The following is a 20,532-nucleotide window of genomic DNA, read 5'->3' on the forward strand; positions in this document are numbered from 1 at the left end:
GCGGACTGAGTGGGGTAGTGGTTAAGGCATTGGCAGAGTACGCTGGAGATCCTGGATTTGAGTGCTGGTCCAGTCATTCACTTTTTCACTCTGTTTTTGAATTCGCACCTACGGAGGATCTAATGTGTAAAAATTTCGGTTGTTTCCTCCTTTCATTAATATTACATGAAATTACTACCGTGAAAATGTGTTCTGAATGTATGGACAGTGGTTTGTCCAAGCACTGCAGCTAGGCTGTGGTATAAACCACTGGCGTCTCTGGCATGTAAAATTTGGAGGGGGGGGGGGGGGGACATCAAAGAAAGTGATTTAAATGGTACTACCTAGCCCAATCTGTTTACTAACTTCGATTTTTTACCTTTCTGCTTACCTTCACGGACCCCCTAAGGTATATCAAGAACTCTATTACAATCGCTTTCACAGCCTGAATATATTCCAAATAAATATAATTATTATTATTTATATGATATTCTGTCATTAGTAAATAAATTAAAATAAAATATTGAGAAAAATTTTAAGGCGTGTCCCTCGAGGTGCTCGAGCTGCAGTTGCTGATGCACTTGCCGATGTGTTACTTCAAGTAACTATTTCAAACGACGAAGAAGATTGGATCAACTTGTTTCTATTTCCGTTAGTTGCACTAACTGCTCCCAAAAAATCAGAAAATGTAAAGAACCTTACCTCCTGGGTAAAACAAAGAGTTCGTCTTTGGTGTGATGTAGGTATTGACGCCTTAACCTGGCATCCAACAAAAATCAAGAAATCTCTTCCAAAACAGAATGTTTCCAATCTTAAGATTGTAGAAAACAAACTTGCAGATGGTGACATCCGTGGAGCAGTCCGTCTACTAATGTCAGATGATACTGTTGCAACCGCCGACATTTGTGTGTTTGAGACGCTATTAGAGAAGCATCCAGCCCACCCTGGTGAATTTATTTTACCGAATTTTCCTGATGACCCAAAAAACTGTCAAAGAGTTTCGATTAATGAAGCTAAGGTAGCTATTAATTCTTTTCCATCTGGTAGTGCGGGAGGTCTCGATAGTCTTCGCCCTTCGATTCTCAAAGATCTCCTATTTTGTCCAGTACTTGAATCGAAGGAAAAGCTCTTAAAATCATTATGCGATCTGTTCAATTTAATTATTGCAGGAAAAGTCCCCTTGGAAGTTCGGCCATTGTTTTCCGGAGCCAAACTTATTGCCCTTAAAAAGAAATGTGGTGGAATTAGACCTATCGCAGTTGGTAATGTCTGGCGCAGAACATCAGCCAAAATTATATGCTTCAGAACACGAGAGCATTTTAAGAACTTTTTGTCTCCCCACCAACTTGGTGTTTGTATTCCCAACGGAGCCGAAGCAGCTGTACATGCAACCCGAGTTTATTTTTCCTCCATTCACAATGCTCCTAAAGCTATCTTAAAGCTGGATTTTCACAACGCATTTAACGAGCTTCGCCGGGACTCCATGCTCACTACAGTGTTGAATGAATTTCCTTCAATCTATCCATATATTTACCAATGTTACGCTCAACCCAGTGATCTATTCTTAGGTGAAGACACTATTTCATCCCAGAGAGGAGTACAACAAGGCGATCCCCTGGGCCCAGCACTCTTTGCTATAACCATTCATTCCTTAGTTAAATCAATCAACACTGAATTAAACATTTGGTACTTGGATGATGGGACTATCGCTGATGAACCTGAAGTAGTTCTTTCAACTCTAGCACAAATAAATGAGAAGGCATCTGCACTTGGCCTATATTTAAATTTTTCAAAGTGTGAAGTTGGTTTTCTTGGGTCAGACGAAGCCAAGTTCGACCTATTATTTAAAAAAATTGACGAAACTGCCCCAGGAATACGTCTTCTAACTAACCATAATGCTTGTCTTCTAGGCGCCGCTCTCACAAAGGAAGCATTTACCAATGTCCTGTTAAGCAAAATATCGAAGTTAGAATATTTTTTGTCTCGTCTCGATTTCTGTCCATGCAGCTTTCTTTCTTCTACGTGCCTCTTTATCGATCCCTCGTTTAAACTACTTCTTAGGATGCTTTCCATCTTGGAATGAGACTCCACTACTGGAAAAATATGATCTTATCCTTAAAATGGGTCTGGAGTCAATTTTGAACTGCTCCTTGAGTGACGACTCTTGGATGCAAGCATCCTTACCTGTTGGATTAGGAGGTCTTGGTATTCGACGAACCGTTGATATGGCGATTCCTACCTTTTAAGCGTCCTACCACGGATCTCTTCGTTTAATCGAGGCTCTCCTTCAACAAGGTTACCACCTGAACCCAGATGAAATAGTTCAAGAAGGCTCAAGTAAATGGATAAATATAACATATACGGACCTTCCAGAAATCAGCAAAAGAGGTTTTCAGGCATCTTGGTACACACCAATAGCACCACATTTTCATGAACTTCTTTTACAATCCGTTACTGTTCCTGAGGATAAAGCTAGGCTTCTTGCTGCGTCATCCCCCCATGCTGGGGCATGGTTAAATGCGTTACCTTCCCCCGAATTAGGTCTTCACATATCTAATGAAAACTTCCGAATCGCAGTAGCCTTAAGACTAGGTTCAGATGTTTGTGAGCCACATCGCTGTCCAGCTTGCGGGGATCAAGTTACCCAACGCGGCCTGCATGGCCCCTCATGCATGAAGAGCATAGGCAGGAACACCAGACATTCATCTGTTAATGACATCATTTTGCGAGCCCTCACAACGGCAGGAATTCCTTCCATTCGTGAACCGTCAGGCTGTTGTTGTTCTGATGGTAAACGACCTGACGGCATGACATTAATACCTTGGATGAGAGGCAGATCACTAGTTTGGGATTTTACATGTTCGGACACATTTGCCCATTCAAGCCTCCCATTGACTGTTATGAATGCTGGAGAAGTTGCTAGACGTAGAGAGGCAGAAAAGGAAAGGAAATACAACAATCTCCTCGACAAATTTATTTTTGCTCCAATATCCATCGAGACCAGTGGGGCATGGGGTTCTAGAAGCCTTGATTTTATCAGAGAGGTAGGCAGACGCATATCTATCGTTTCTGGAGATGTTCGTTCAGCGTCCTTCTTAGTACAACGTATATCCATTGCGGTCCAACGTGGCAACGTTTCGTCAGTTCTTGGTACGTTGCCGCCTGGAAGGAAACTGGAGGAGATATTTCTTCTCTAGTAGAGCAAAGCGGGGCAAAAGGTCGCACTTAATGTTCAGCATGCTATTGCTGCTATACCAAAAACAATATTAAGATGATCCATAATAGATATGAAGCATATATAAATTAATATATTGTTATGTTTTCTTCGTTAATTATTTTGAATTTCTGTGCATAAAAACTCTGTAGTTACATTTTACTGATTATTACACTGTATTTCATATCAACATAAGTGAATAGAAGGAAACATTTAAAATAGAGAAAATTGTTTAAAAAAATAATAAAAAAAATTAAATTGGTAAAAAAATATTGAATATTTTGTACTTCAAAATATTGGGGGGGACGCGCCCCCCTCGTCCTCCACGCCAGAGACGCCCGTGGTATAAACCGTGTGGTCTGAGTGGAAGGCACAGACTTCGAGAGTGCGAGAGAGTATAGATGATCTGAGAAGCGGATTGGATTGCGTAGTGGTTAATGCATCGGCACGGTATGCAGGAAGTCCCGTATTCGAGTTCCACTTCAGTCATTCACTTTTTCACTCTTTGTGTCTAATCTAAGGCATATTTACATGCATTTACTTGTCTCATGAACTTCTGAACTAAACGAAATACATTATATACCACATTTGTAACAGAAAATAGTATTATTAATAAGACACAAACTATGATATTATTGTCATATTTTTGCGTTGTTACACTAGATGTTGTTCGTGAAAATGGTATCTTTGTTACATGCAACATTCACCCGCTGCAAGTTGACTTCCTCATTGAAGATTTTTTAACACCGAGCTGCAGATTCATTTGTTGACGCCATGCACCATTTCGGCTGACGCGGATTATAATACACTATTAAACAGCTGTACGTACATCCTCAGTGCTACCTCCTCACATCTTACAGATTACAAATTACATGTGTTTATTATTCTGGTAACTTCTTTATATTACATGTGAATTATTACTAAGGAAATTAATGTTAAATATGATTGTTATTCGATACCTGTGACAAAGACTCATAGCTTCTGCTGCGGCTGTGCCTTCGTCCAAGAGAGATGCATTGGCCACTTCTAGCCCTGTGAGATCTGTAATCATTGTTTGGTAATTAAGAAGGCCTTCTAAGCGACCTTGGGCAACCTCTGGTTGGTATGGGGTGTACTGCGTCGTCCTGAATGAAACAAAAAATATATTAACATACGATTGATTCAATTATTTGAAGATACTTTTCTTCTTCGAAACAGATTTCGTTATGGCAGATCACATCATATATGTAAATCGAGTTAAGTATTGGAGTAAAGTACTGAATGTCGAATATTTTTTTTAAATATGGAATAAATATGCTACTAACAAACTTTAGTAGTTTTAGTAATTACCCATCAGGTTTCAAGTGATCCTTTCCTCCCATAACAGGTTACGAGTCGTAACTACAATACTAACTTCAAAAAATTTCTAACTAAAAATGTTCTGAAACAGTGGTCGAAAATTTTTTAATTCTTCAAAGAAATTAAACAAAGATTTTCAAGTGTACCAAGCCAATCAAATTGCACCAAGAATAATTTTCCACCAATGGTCTTAGACCGTAAGTTGCAACTAGAGTTTAAAGTGTGAAATTGTTATTGCTGCATATCAACCAATTTTAGAAGCAGGGATCAACCAATGAAATTTGACTAAAAATAACTGTTCCCACCAATGATCTTAGACTCTGTCTTGTACTCACTCATATGATCATATGTCCCATGTTTGATTAGCTCAAAACTCCCACAAATTTAAAATTTTGGCAATTTTATTTACCCACTCAGAGGATCAATACTGAAACATCCAATGTTACAGAAGTATATATAGAAGTTTTAAAGAACATTTACCAAATTTTGTTTCTTGACAATTGCCAAATATAGTGATGGGGCAATGTACCCTTTCCAAAATTAAATGCACTTACGTCCTATCAAAGTGATTAGACCCTGACACTTATTGTATTGTATTTATTTTCATCCTCTTTCATACAAATTGTTCACAACGTGAACGTATGAGTTGGACACGTCACAAGAACATTGAATGTGTACATATTTATACATTTAAATCTACATGCAATATGAAAATAGTGTCAATTTAAGTAAAAGAGGTACAGTTTTTCATTATTCTAATTTACATATAACGATGTAAACTAACAACATAATTAATAACAGTTAATAAAACCTTACATTATAGACATGCAAAAAAAAATATATATATATATATATACTTTAAACCTTATTTACTACAGACATTTTTTGATATAACTGATTATGGATTTGCGAGATATTCTTCTACGGAATAGAAGCAGTGCTCGAGTAGGTAGTACTTGACTGCTTTATTGAAACCGGATGTTTTGCCTTTTAAAAATGGAAGGAAGCTTGTTATAAATATTCACTGTCATAGGAAATGTACTATTTTTATGCACTTTTAAACGTGAAGACTCAACATGAAGATTCGATGCTTGTCTTGTATTATGCTTATGAATATCTGAGTTCAACCGGAAGCTGCTTGTATAGTCAAGAAAGAAGATATTCTCCAATTGACAATTTCTTTTCCTAATAACTCAAGAATAAATTAACCTATTAGAGTACCGATTTTGGCAAGTTATCATATTATAACTATTCTAAGGAAAATAACAAAAAAATCAAAATTAATTCATTTGTTCCCGGGTTATTGGCAAATGAAAATTTGTCAACTGTCAAATACTTTCTTTTCCGTGTGTACCTCTCTGTATATCTTTTCTTACAAATTTTAACATGGAAGAGGTAAGATTAAGAAATTTAAATAGAGGTTTACAAGAAGTTGAGGTTTACTTCCGGTCATAAACCTTAAGGCTCTCTTTTGCAAAACGAATATGGAATTTAGCAGTGCAGTAGATCCCCAGAATACCATATTTCAATTTAGAATGAAAACGTCCAAAATAAGTTGTGAGCAGAACATGCTGATTGACACTATTTCGTAAAAGCTTTAATATGTAACAGGTTTGAGCCAATTTACTAGATAATTTTTGAATGTGAATTTTCCAATCTAATGTATCTGACACCCAAAGACCAAGAAATTTGATATCCGAGACATAATTCAACGTTTTGCCGTTAATTGTTACACAAGGGCTTTCTCTTATCTCGTTTTTTTTACTACGTGAAAGCGCATGCACGAAGACTTTGTTGTATTTAGCATTCGTTTATTTCCATCTATCCAGTCACTGACGGCAGACATGGTGGAGTCTACTGCATTACATAACTCAACGTAAGTTTCTCCGGTTACTAATATATTTGTATCGTCAGCATACAGAACAATTTTAACAGAGTCTAAACATTGTGCAAGTCATTTATATATATTAAAAATAGAATAGGGCCTAGGATGGAACCTTGAGGAACTCCAAATTTTAACTCTTTGGTATCTGAACAACATTTGCTTACTCCCTGTATGTCTCGAGTTTGACAGTTAATTTCAATAGAATGCATTCTGTTGGATATATACAATTTAAACCAGTCATAAGCATTTCCCCTAATACCATAATCTTGTAATTTTTCAAGTAAAATTTGATAATCAATTGCATCAAAAACTTGGCTTAGATCAATAAATACGCCAGTTGTATACTTCTTAGTGTTTAATGAATTTATATCGGAATAGAGAAAGGAGCAAAGAGCAGTTTCAGTAGACTTATTTGATCTAAAGCCATTTTGAGCAGAAGATATTAAGTTAAAATTATTTAGAAAGCTAACTAGTCTTATATACACATAAGTTTTTCAAGAATTTAGAGAAGGTAGACAGACATGATATTGGTCTGTAGTTCGATGTAAGATCTTTCTTGCCACTTTTATATAAGGGTTTAATAACTACTAGCTTCAATGCTTCAGGAAAAACGCCACTCCTAAATGAGTTATTTATTATGAAGCATATCAGCAATCTCATAAGAGCATTGCTTTAGAATTTTATCAGGAATTTCATCATATCCTGAAGAACTTATTTTTCATTTTCAGTGTATTATTTAAGATTTCCTGACTAGTTACTGGGTGTAAGAACAAGGATTTTTCGAACGCATTATCGTTGTGTCTACTAATGTATTGTTTGCTAGATAGTTTATTGTTCACGTTATTAGTGATAAGCTTTCCCACTTCATTCGTGAAGTAATCGTTAAAAGCATTTGCAATTTCAGTTGGTTGTTTAATAATTTTATTTTGACAAGAAACGCTAGTTATCTTAGAGGAGAGTTTCCGTTCCCCGATTCTTTCCGAATAATTTGCCATGTAGCTTTCATTTTGTTGGAAGCTGTCTCAACGTAAAGTACCATTTTCTAACATTTTTGCCTGTTTTATGACATTTTTGCCTTTGGTCTAACCGGCGTAACCGTGGGACGTAAAACAAAAGATTTTTTGTAGATCTCCGAGACACATCTAGCATAATGTCAATCGTTTAACACAAATTTTGTTTCCGCGTGGTTCGATTGCAAATTCGGTAGTGTTTTTTGGACATACTGATCTGAAATACATTTTAATAAATCCAATACCTAGCGTAGGTCGTACCTTCAATTTCAGAATACTAATGCGAACTGAACAATAAGAAAGAAAGGAAGAAAAGAAATGAAAAAGAAAGAAAGAAAGAAAGAAAGAAAGAGAAAATAAATGAATGCTACTTTACTGCTAAATTTCTATCAGAAACGCCCTATATTAAACTTCTAAACTGTATCATGATGAAAAGTTACAAATATTCAAAAGGAAAATTGGACGTTTCTCATAGATGTAGCAGACCTTGCATGTTTCAAATTTCAAATGTGAATAAAACACATTGAATTGTAGGATGGAAACAAATTTTGTGTCAAACTAATAGAAATAAAATGTTTTAAAATAACCAAAGAAGGGGGGTTCTAGTCATCTTCGAAGATTTATCTGCTAAGAAGGATTTCATTTATTGCGGATATAACGTTGTAATTCCCACACTTGGAGCCACTATTTTATGCGAATTAACGACATGACCTTGCGGGGAATCGAACTAAAAATTTCCACGTGGAAGTCTTGTACGATAACCACTACGGCAACGATTCCTCTACTCAGACTTTGCTTAACAAGTGGTGTGATGTTTCTTTCTGAGAACGATAACACGAAAACTGTTGCATATCAATGAAGTGTTTCGAATGTCCTGGTAATTTCCTTGCCCTTTCCCAACCAACATTCATAAATTGTCTCTATCATGATACAGGTGTTTGCTTCCACACTTGTAAGGATTGCTTGTCTGGTATGAGAAGTCGATTTTTCACGATCACTTTGTTATAAAAAAAACTTGAGCGTGGACAGGAGTCAAACCTAGGTTGGATAAGTATACTGCTTTTGGATAAGTCTGCTACGTTACCAATACACTATCATGCCGCATGAATCTGAAATGCAAATATTGCTAACTTCATCTACGGAACGAACCGGCTTCTTCTTGTGAGGTTATTTACAGCAAAATGTATCGTGCCGGACGCATTTTTGCCGATCCCAAATGTTTTAGTATTCGCGCGCTAGCCTGTATTATTTTCGCCCGCTACCCTAGCCAGCTGTTTTAAGTTGGTCATATAAAGTCTACAGAAAAAAATGTGCAAATCTTTAATTTGCCTATTTGATGTCGAGAATAGAAGAAAATCAACCCCTGCGGGGCTTCTAACACGTTCCTACTATTACTACTACTATTACTGTTGCTACTTTAAATATTACTACTTTTACTATGGATCCGTATAATAAAACTGCAAGCTTATTTTAACGAAAAAAAGTTATGAAAATTTTTAAAAATCGGTAAATCATTTTTTGAGATTCTTATCTCAACATATATATATATATATATATATATATATATATATATATATATATATATATATATATATATATAATTTTAAATCTTTTTTCTATCAATAGAAATCAACAGTAGTAAATTTACTTAATTTTGTTCAATTTGTACATGAAATTTTACATAATCATAGTTCTCTCGATATAGAGATTATGCAAAGGTTTTTGATATGATTGCTCACGATATTCTTCTTGAAAATGTTCCGAATTTCGGATACTTTAAGATTACTTAAATAGTTAACCATAATATATAAAATTATATTATATTTGTTTATAAAATATGAACAAAATTGCCCGATTTCGTTTTTGAAAGAATTGTTCAGAAATAACGGATCTCATTTGCATGTTTTCTAGAAAAATGACTTATAACGGAATGACAATTATATTGCATTCATATAAATTACAATATAAATGTATAATTATAAGGTCAAAGAAATACTTTGAGTATTATTTTCAATCTTATTTTATTGAAAATAATGTTATGAAAATTTAAAGAAAATAAAACAGCTTTCCTTGGGTCGGGTTTGAACCCATGCCAAAAACAATTTTCATTACTATCACGTTGTGCTAGCACGGCCTAGTACGATGGCCGACAGCATTTTTCGTTTATTTTCTGCTATATTTAGATCATGACTTGATATCCTATTTGTATCAGCGTATAAAATCAGATTATAAATCAAACTTATGGGATCCGCAAATATGCGTGCCAGACATAAGTCCTTGACCAGGTAATGGCGACTGCTTCAGAGCTAAATGCAGAGTATAAGAATTAAATCTGTCATATTATATATATATATATATATAGTTTGATTTGGAGAAGAAACTAAATTGTGAACGAAAGGTTTAAGAGCAACAAGTTAATATAAACTATGCCAAAAGATTATTGACTTATAGCATTATAAAAGAAATACGAAAGACGTTTTGAAACGAATAAACAACATTGTAAGCGGAGGCAAGGATACCTAACAAACACAGTAAAGACGAATCGTTCATCGCGTAGTGATCGTGGTTGAGTAGTCAAGGTGCCTTACCAGTAATCTCAAGGTTCTCATTCCGGATCTACGTCAAGAAGTAGGTTTTCTCTTAAGCATTTTTGGTGACGATTGAATGGCGATGTCACGTTTTTATTATCTTCAGATATTTGAATACTCGGATCTTTCAATACTTGAACTACCAAATCTTCAGGAATAATAATAGTAATAATAATAAACTAATAATAATTATTATTATCTCGTAGAAGATTAAAAGTTAGAAGCTTATCGCTCAGGTCACACCATTATAAGCAGAAGCGTGACTTTTGACAAGAATATTTCGGTTTTGTTTAATGTTGCCAGCGAGAAGAGGAATTTCTCATCTTGTTTCTAAAGCAAAACAAGCAAAATCGCGACTAGAATTAACATTTTATATTCGATACGAGACAAGGCTAACTCGAATTATCGTGAGGCTTTTAAATTAGAATCAAAACGAGACGAAAAGTATCGTAAACATTTCTCGTCTTATCTCGATTATCGAAATAGTGTATGTCCATTCTTAAGGTAACAAATGCTCTGTAGACTGAATCTTATACTCTATTTTATTACTTTGTATTTCGGAGCTCATCGAATTATGGTCTGTATAGTTATTTTTGTAGTAAAGCTTTTATAATTAAATTTGCATATTCTAAAAGGTTTTTTATTATATGCCTTACTGTTGCGTGATATTTAGTTATTTTTATTACAGTTATTTCCCTTAAAACGTATAGTAGAACACTTTCTACATGAAAATTTAGTGAACGCTTTGGTTTAAAATTTGGGTACTTGCAGAGGCGTATCTTGGAGATATGGACCTTCCTCCACGAAATCCCGACTTTTCTGTAAATTTTGCCTAATTTTAGGTCACATTAAAATTTTATTATTATTATTATTATTATTACTGACGTTTGTGAATTTAATGGTTTACCCTGTTCCACTCAGCTCCCAGCCAGTAGGCAATGTGTTAAACAAACGCCGTGTGTGTAGGTTCTCTCGGGGTCCTGTTTCCTCCCACCTTTTTATTCCACTATTTATTTCATTCTCCTTATCGATGTTTCCTTTAGCTTAGCCGGCATAACCATGGAACGTAAAACTTAAAAACAATTTTTCTTACAGCTCTTGTGAGTTCAGTAGCTTTACTTTCTACATGAAATTTGTCTGGAAACCTTTCGTTTAACATTAAGCTAGTTGTAAGAACGTACGCAGTGGGTATGTTCTGGTGGTCCGGACACTTCTTTGTAATTCCGGCTATGTTGTAACTTTTGCCTAATATTAGGGGTGATTTTACAGATTTTAATACAATATGTCCTCATACGGAATGTTTTCTATATTATTATTATTTTTATTATTATTTTTATTATTATTATTATTATTATTATTATTATTATTATTATTATTATTATTATTATTGAAGATTTGAGACGTCAATATTACGTCCTATTTCGATTCCAATATTTTATTAACGATGAAACACACTGATTTCGGTCATGTTAAAATACTATCTTGTAGAGAATTCAAATTTAAATTAAAGAAAGACATACGAACACACGAAGACATGAAGGAGAAAGTGGTCTTAAGAGTAATGCGAACTCTTAACTGGAACCTGATGCCTCAAACCACTTTTTTTCTTGATTCACCAAAAGTATCTCCGTAACTTGTATCTATTACACTCAATTATACTTGTTTTACAGTTACTTCCAGTAACCTTGAACGTCAGGGACACGAACACAGATACATCGAGAACATTTAAAATTTCAAAGGCTCTCCCACCGGAAATCGACCCCGGGACCCCGACCACAGAAATACCTGATGGGTGAGGTACCTGGTTCGTTCCCAAGGCAAGTAAGCTTGAGGAGAACAAGTCGTGCTTGTGGGTTTTCTCGAGACACTCCCTTTTATTCCCACTTTCTCATTTCACCAATTCGTCCATCGTATTTGCTTGGTTTAATCCATGGTCTCCCTCAATCCAACTGGTATAATCTTGGGACACTAAACGCAAAGATTTCATTTCATTTTCAAACGGTTAACCGAAAGCAAACTGAACCGAAAAAGTTGTATTTTCTATTGCTCATTAACGTGTTTTCACAAAAATATATATAGAGAAAAATATGGAGTGTCGTAAGTCCATTCAAAAGTGAACAGTAGATTCATAATACCTTAACTTAAAACGAAACCATTACATATCTTTCGGAACTTTTCCAAAATATGTATGGATATTCTGAAAAAAGGCAATATAGTGTCGGTTCCCAAACAAAACTGTACCTAATTACGGCTTGGTTTCGGAAACAAATCGACACATTCAACTTCAAATTGAACCCAAACCGGTTAACCAGGTTTTAGAACACGGCTAATGCCTAGGCTGTAGTTGATGTTTCTATCAGGGTTGTTTTGTTTAAAATGAATGATTAAAACTTTTGTTTTAAACACGTGCATTTTTTAAGACTTGTTTTAAACATATGTTTATTTTAGTTTTATTTTATTTTTGTAAAAAGAAATCTGCCAAAGAAAGAAAATTGTCACAAAGTGCTTCCTATTCTGGAGACTATTTTCTTCGTATCTTAATGTTTTGCTTTCTCGTGGCTACAGCAGGTCAATTTGGTTATCTAGAATAAAAGAGGTTTCCCTGGGTTTTCCTCATTCACACCAGGCAAATGCCGGGGTGGTACCTAACTTATAGGTCCCAGGCAGCTTCCTTCCCCCATCCTTTCTTCCTTCCCTCTCCCCGGATAGTGTGCTCGCCGAGGGACATCATCCCTCAAATGTGACGGGATACATGGCCTTAAATGCCGAAAGCCCAGAAATCTGAAAATAAGAAAGTGTCTTTATTCCCTTGTTTTTAGCGTTTATTGTATTGTTTAAATGCTTCTCAGTTAACTTGCAAGAAATTGTCGTTGTCAAAGGTTGGACTACTTGCAGAAACTGATATGAAAAAATAAATAAAAGTACGAGGCCTGTCTAAAAAGTATCCGACCTTAATTTTTTTCCACGCAAAGTAGTGATTCTCAGGCGGCGCCACCGTGCACGGTGGAAGGAGGAACCTTAATGCGCATGCTTAAATTTTTTCACCGCGTTCGCGTGTGCCAGTCGTGAGTTGGTGGTCGCGAAGTGAAGTGCTGTTGGTAGTGTTCATCGGATTTAGTGTTTCTCGCAAGATGACTGAACGAATTGAGCAAAGATACTGCATCAAATTCTGTCAAAGGCTGGGTGATTCTCAAAGCCAAACAATTCGTAAGATTCAGCAGGTGTTTGGAGAAGATGCGATGGGTGTAACACAAATTAAACAATGGTTCAACCGATTCAAAGATGGCCGCACATCAATCGAGAGTGAGCAGCGTAGCGGCAGGCCCCAAACTGCTCGGAATGCAGCTGTTGTTGAGCGGGTGCGAAATTTGGTGATGGCAGATCGCCGTTTGACAGTGCGGGAGATTGCAGAAGATGTCGGAGTGAGTAAAGATTCTGCACATGCAATTTTGCGTGACGATTTGAACATGAAACGAGTTGCTGCTAAATTTGTACCCAAGTTGTTGTCTCAGGAACAAAAAGACACCCGTTTTGACGTTGCACAGGACCTTCTGGACACCACCAACACTGATCCTGGGTATCTGAATTCAGTGATAACTGGAGATGAGTCATGGGTGTACGGGTACGGCTCAGAAACAAAACGACAATCGTCTCAATGGAAGCATCCCGATTCTCCAAGGCCGAAGAAAGCGCGGCAGATGCGAAGCAAAATCAAGGTGTTGCTGACTGTTTTCTTCGATGCCCGTGGAATTGTGCATCACGAGTACGCACCGGAAGGACAAACAGTGACAAAGGAGTACTATCAAGATGTTCTCAGGCGACTCCGTGACGCAGTCCGGCGCAAAAGACCAGACATGTGGACAGCGAAGAACTGGCACGTCCATCATGACAACGCCCCAGCACATTCATCCCAATTGATCCACACGTTCTTAGCCAAACATGGAATTACAACCGTTCGCCAACCTCCCTACTCTCCAGACCTGGCTCCTTGTGACTTCTGGTTGTTTCCAAAATTGAAGACGCCTCTGAACGGATCCCGTTTTGAGAGTAGAGAAGACATAATGCGGAACACGACGACGGAGCTGAACAACATTCCAAAAGAAGACTTCCAGCGGTGTTTCCAGCAGTGGAAGGATTGGTGGGCTAAGTGTGTGGAATCACAAGGGGCCTACTTTGATGGGGATTAGGGTCCCAAATCTGTCAGGTATTCGCAACTATTTTTCTGGCCAAAGGTCGGATACTTTTTAGACAGCCCTCGTATTACTATCTAAACAAGTTTTTGTGTTGTGCACAGAAAACAAAGAGTTCTTTGCTAAATTCCGGTTCTAAAATTAAAATATCGCAGGCATTCGTTGTTACAGTATGTTTTTTCCTGTTTCCCAAGGTACAATCTAGAGTTTTATATGATTGCCGCTAGAGAGGGGCGTCCATTTAGAGGTCATCCTCCCTTTAGCCTGAATTTCAGATTTTGGGAGCAGTAATGCAAATTTAGAAACCTTTTGCTGAGCAAAGCCCACAGAAAAAATATGAAGTCCTTATACCGAATAAATACGAAGTTTGGTCAGTAATCCATTTCTATTGCCCGTAAGGAGCTATAGGCCAATAGTATATTTGTATATTTTTTTGGCTCAAGGATTCCAAAGATGGCTCTACTTTCCAGTTTGCTATGGTCTGCTTAAAATTCTGGAAATTGGGCCTAAGCAACTTTCCAGTTTTAATCAATATTTGCTCCGTATTTATTCGGTGTAAGGACCTCAAACTTGTTTTGTTGGACTTTCCTTATTAAAAGGTTTCTAAAACTGACTTACCGCCCTTAAAATCTGAAATTCAGAATGGTGGTGAAGGTGGATGCTCTCCTGCCTCACTGACGCGGGGCTTGCATATGAAACTTTGCTACGCTTTTTTTACGTGGTTTTATTTACATTTATGTCAGACTTTTGACTGCAGAGACATTACGTTTCGAGATAGAATCCATTTGCTGAGTAAAACTGAACCTTATTGAAAATGGACTTTGATCCATTGTGCTCTGAACGCCACAAATATTATTTTTCATCAATATATTATTGACTTTAGAAAATAGCCAATTATATAGGCTTGCAGAAAATATTCTAAAGTTAGCACAACATGAAGTATGCTTCAATCATTACTTTCCGAAAATTTATTATTTTAAAACAGTAGCGACATTTCAGATTCGGCTTGGGGGGGGGGCAAGACCCCTTGATATAAGTAAAATTTCGCGTTTTTCACTAACTTATTACTATTCTATTGATAAAATCTATATAAATCTAAAACTCAGGGGAGGCAAATGCCCCTCCCTGACCCCCCTAAATGACGTCCCTGTTTTAAAATAACTTTATTAGCATCAGTGTTCTGAAATAGTAATCAACTTTTGCAACTAAAACCTTACCTGCCTCCATGAAACGCGAGTTTACCCTATAAGGGCATAATTAGAAAACTTTCAGAGCCGGTAACTCCGAAATGACTTGCTTTAGGACTAAAGTAACCGCACAAGCTTAGTCCTGGTAAACTTCTAGCCTTACAACAGCTAACATGACTCCCCTTCAGTTTGAAGTTTCGAATACCAATCAAAAATCGCCATCATGATGTTTGATAGCTTCATCTGATGTGTCAGACCGCTTCCAAGTTTCATCATTCTCCCTCAACCCCAACCCGTTCTAAACACACAAGAGTGGTGAAGACTTTCATTTCACCATGTATATTGATAGATTGTGTGAAATCCCGCATAGTAGATAGATTTTAAAACCTACCTAAAAAGCTTATTAGAACGAAGATACTTATGAGAGTGTAATAAAAGGAGGTCGTGATATGAAACAAGTTGACAATTACTAATCTATATTGAAATATTCTGTACCCAACACAGCGTAGTCTTAACCAGCATAATATAAATAGGTCGGTTGCAAGCAGTGTTGCTATTCAACTGGTTCGCTAAAACCGGCTGTTAAAATATTTCGAATTCGCAGAACCTTTTGTGATACCCAGACGTAATAGTAAATTTTTACCAGATGTACCCTGGAACAGTAAATTTTAGTTTAACAAACTTTGTTTTCAGAAATTCTTACAGCTAAAGGGTTAAACATATGATTCCGTTGAACAAAGTATAAGCGGCTTATTTCTTAATCTCAAATGCTCAGATATTATGAATGAGAACTGGGATCACACGAGTGTAGCGGTGAGGGTTGATCATATCATTATCCACACTTGTCGATCTATTGCTGGATTAAGGTCTTTCCAATACTTTTGCACAACCATCTATCTTGAGTAGTAATTTGTTTCCAAGATATTCGTAGTAGTACCTAATTTCGTCACACCTCCCTGTATTAGGATGCTGTGTACTACTCTTCTCTACTTTTACTCTACTTTTCACTTGTAGTACCCAGGAAAACAATTTGCTTTTGTCTACCTTGTATGGTTTGTTTCTTAAGAGAGTTGCATCTATCTTTCTACCTACCCATCTAGTATCTCTCTCTCTCTCTCTCTCTCTCTCATATATTATATATATATATATAGATAGATATAAAAACCTGTTCCATAATTCGTATACTTTTCTACTACAGCACTGGAAGAACATCAAGTTCATCTTCACTATTAATGTGAAATTTGGCACTCTTATTTGAAAAATGTCTGAATGTTTTAAATTTTAATAGTATATGAGAGAAAGTCATTCTTTACTCCCTCTTTTCGCGCGAAAACACGGAAGTTAATTTTTCTTTGGGAGATTTAGTGTTAAATTTTTGAGGCAGTCTTCTCCCCAAAGATTATTGCTAACGAATTTGGAGCACATGAGTATTATTGCTACAAAATACAAAATACATTCATCCGCAATGTTACTATAGTCGTCTGGAACATTATTTTGGGTAATGCTCCTCTTTTGGAGGACAAGGGGCGTAAAATAGTGGTGGGTGGAGTGTTACCAAAACCCCAAATTGTATTTTGGGAACACAAGCTATAAGTTATTTTTCATAATTTCAAAAAGTCTTTCGTATTTCTTTCATGATGCTATAAGTCAATAATCTTTGGCATAGTTTATATTAATAACATGAGCTGTTCTTAAATCTTTCGTTCATAATTTAGTTTCTTCTCCACACAAAACTACAGATATGACATTTAATTCTTATACTCTGCATTTGGTTCATAAGTAGTCGTCATTACCTGGTCAAGGACTTATGTCCGGCACAATACAACTAAATTCATTTATTCGACGAATTGGAGAAAAATTAGTACCCACTAATAAATGAAATAACATACAATCCAGGAAAAATTACAGAAATAATAACATATTATGCAGTAATTTTGCCGTGCAAGTTCAAAAGAACGTGTGTAATAATAATAATAATAATAATAATAATAATAATAATAATTTGTTCACCTTAACAATATATTTGTCTATTATTATATTATAATATATTTTTTATGACATAATACTTAGTTTTAATTACAAGATGCATACAAACGTACATAATTTAGTTCTGGTCCTTTCTTTTCTTTGTAAAACGAAAACCCACTGAAATACGGATATTATTCCATAAATTTAAACTTTCATGAAATTATATTATTATACAGTAATATTATTATTATTCACCTACTTTTGAACTTACACAGCAAAATTACTGCATAATATGTTATCATTTCTGTAATTTTTCCTGGATTGTAGGTTATTTTGCTTATTAGTGGGCACTAATTTGTCTCTAGGTCTCGAATAAATGAATTTCATTGTGCATTTTGGTGTAAATAACCTTACAAGTAGAAACCGTTCGTTCCAAAGCTGAAAATAATATTTGGTGCTTAGTTTTATGTGGCGTGATAGTGTATTTGTCACGTAGCGGACTTACAAGCAGTACACTTATTCAACCTAGATTCGAGTCCTGTTCACGCCCAAGTTATATATATATATATATATATATATATATATATATATATATATATATATATATATATATATATATATATATATATATATATATATATATAAAACAAAGTGATCGTGAAGAATCGAGTTCTCATACTGGACTAGCAATCCTTAAGAATGAGGAAGCAAACACCTGTACCATGATAGAGACGATTTAAGAATGTTGGTTGGGAAAGGGAAAAGAAATTACCAGGACATTCGAAACACTTCATTGATCTGCAGCACTTTTCGTGTTAACGTTCTCAGAAAGAAACATCACACCACTCTTTAAGCAAAGTTTTGGATGGAGCAATCGTTGCCGTAGTGGTTATCGAACAAGACTTCCACGCGGGAAATTTCGGTTCGATTCCTCGCCAGGTAATGTCGTTTATTCGCATAAAATAATGGCTCCAACTGTATGAATTACAAAGTTATATCCGCAATAGATGAAATCGTTCGGAACATACAAATCTTCGAAAAAGACTAGAAATGACCCCCCCTTTGGTTATTTGAAAACAACATTTTATTTCTATTAGTTTGACACAAAATTTGTTTCCATCCTACAATTCAATGTGTTTTATTTACATTTGAAATTTGAAACATGCAAAGTCTGCTACATCTATAAAAAAAACATCCAATTTTCCTTTTGAACATTTGTAACTTTTCATTATAATACAGCTTGGAATTTTAGTATAGGGTGTTTTGATCGATAGCAGTAAAGTAGCATTCACTCATTTTCTCTTTCTTTCTTTTTCATTTCTTTTCTTCCTTTACTTCTTTCTTTTTGTTCAGTTCGCATTAGTAGTCTGGAATTGAAAGTATGACCTGCGCTACCTATTAGGTTTATTGGAATGTATTTCAGATCAGTATGTCCAATGAACACTACTGAATTTGCAACCGAACCACGCGGAAACAAAGCATGTGCTAAACGATTGACATTATGCCAGATGTGTCTCGGAGATCTACAGTTCTATTGGAAGTTGAGTATTTTATTTGAGCACTAAGTTTCGCATTCATTTTGAAAGTGACTTATGCCCGGTTGCACCAACCGAGGATTAATCCGTGAATAGGTATTAAAGTAAAGTTAATTGTCGAAGTGAGGATAGTGTGTTGCACCAACACTGATCTGAAGATTATATCGCCAAATCGTCAGATTAAGATTAACCATCGAAAACGGGGGATTAATCCCTGATAACGTCTGATCAGCTGTGAGTAAAGTGAATATGCTTGCAGAAGATTTGGATGTTTTAGATGAATTTGAAGTACTGGATGAGATAGAATATGCTATCCGAACTAGAAGAATAATGAAAGAGGCAAAATCCTTTTGAGTACTTCAACGATAATGAATTGTGTATTCGTTTTCGCTTGTCGAACTGTTTTGGATATTTTACAACGTTTTGTCGCAGGATTGCTTGCAGAAGATTGTGTCAAGAATTTGGATGTTTATGTAATTATTTAAGTAGTTATGTGGATATAAATGGTGTTACTGCTTATTTGAATTGTTCCTAAAGCAAGAAAGAGTGATATTTGTGTCAATAAGAAAATCTGTCATTACTACAATGGACCGATTCAAGTAGTATATTTGCACTAATTCATTATATTATTTATTTTAATAATTGACTTATTTATTAACTACAGTTTGTGAATTGTAGTAATGTTTAGTTTCCTACTGGCCACCTAATTTATCTCACATTTATGGTGATTTATCTTTATAAGATTCTACGTTGCCGCAAGACACTGTCTTGGGGTCAATCATATTTTATGGCATACACTACTCCATTCGATCATTTAACAAGCCTAAAGGCATTTTAAATCTTTACAATTTTTCTTTATTAGGGTTGAATATGCCCTTATATGTTAAATACTACATCAATAAGTGTGAAACGAAAAATAATAAACCGAAGCAGAAAATCAGAACCGTTAACTTTGTATGTCATAAACTAGAATTGTTCCATTCTTACATTACATTTATTAGCATGTTCTGCAAATGGCACTTGCCATGGTTTCATACTAATAACTACTCACTTGTAAACATAAAACACACTTTCTGCATTGTTTGCAGAAAAACACTACCGTAGTGGCCACCTAACAAATTAGGTTGGTTAAGTTACATTAGGTTAGGTTATAATTCGATAAAACAAACACGAATGTCAGACCCTCGACACATTTGCGCCATTTCTACAGTGTTCCCCCGCCACTACATCATAACAAGTGTGTTTCTCCGCCAAACATACCATTCCGTCTCCATATGTAATGCCGCTTACATAAAAACAACGAACAACTGACATTTTCTTAACTTCAACTATTCCCATCACACATGGGCGGCGATTAGGGGAGGCAAAGGGGGCAGTTGCCCCCCCACTTATTTGAAGTAACGAATTAATGTATATAGTTTCATTTGGAAATGTAAAGTTTTTGTATGTATTACTGTTTCATAGGAAAAAATGGTGCCATATAGTATTTGCCGTTGCATGACTACGTATTGGTTGCCTTCCGTGAAGTTAAGAAAGCTACAGGAATTGCGTTTTAAATGCCACGGAAAATAACCCAAAAATTAACCTATTGAAGCACAGCAATTCCAGCATACTTTCAATTTAGGGGTATAGAAGCAA

At 35.8% G+C, this 20,532-nt stretch overlaps 1 protein-coding gene across 3 annotated transcripts in view; it reads right to left on the reverse strand.

The window, feature by feature from the left end:
• LOC145673469 (glycine dehydrogenase (decarboxylating), mitochondrial) overlaps window positions 1-20,532 on the reverse strand; it is a 428,549-nt gene that overhangs the window by 261,716 nt on the left and 146,301 nt on the right. For all 3 annotated transcript variants that reach the window (XM_081743192.1, XM_081743190.1, XM_081743191.1), the window contains exon 4: window positions 4,153-4,317. In XM_081743192.1, coding sequence (XP_081599318.1) covers window positions 4,153-4,317 — 165 coding nt within the window. The remainder of the gene's footprint in view (window positions 1-4,152; window positions 4,318-20,532) is intronic.

Source organism: Thermobia domestica, chromosome 16 (genome assembly GCF_964235325.1).
Source record: "Thermobia domestica chromosome 16, izTheDome1.hap1.1, whole genome shotgun sequence".
Lineage (NCBI taxonomy): Eukaryota > Metazoa > Arthropoda > Insecta > Zygentoma > Lepismatidae > Thermobia > Thermobia domestica.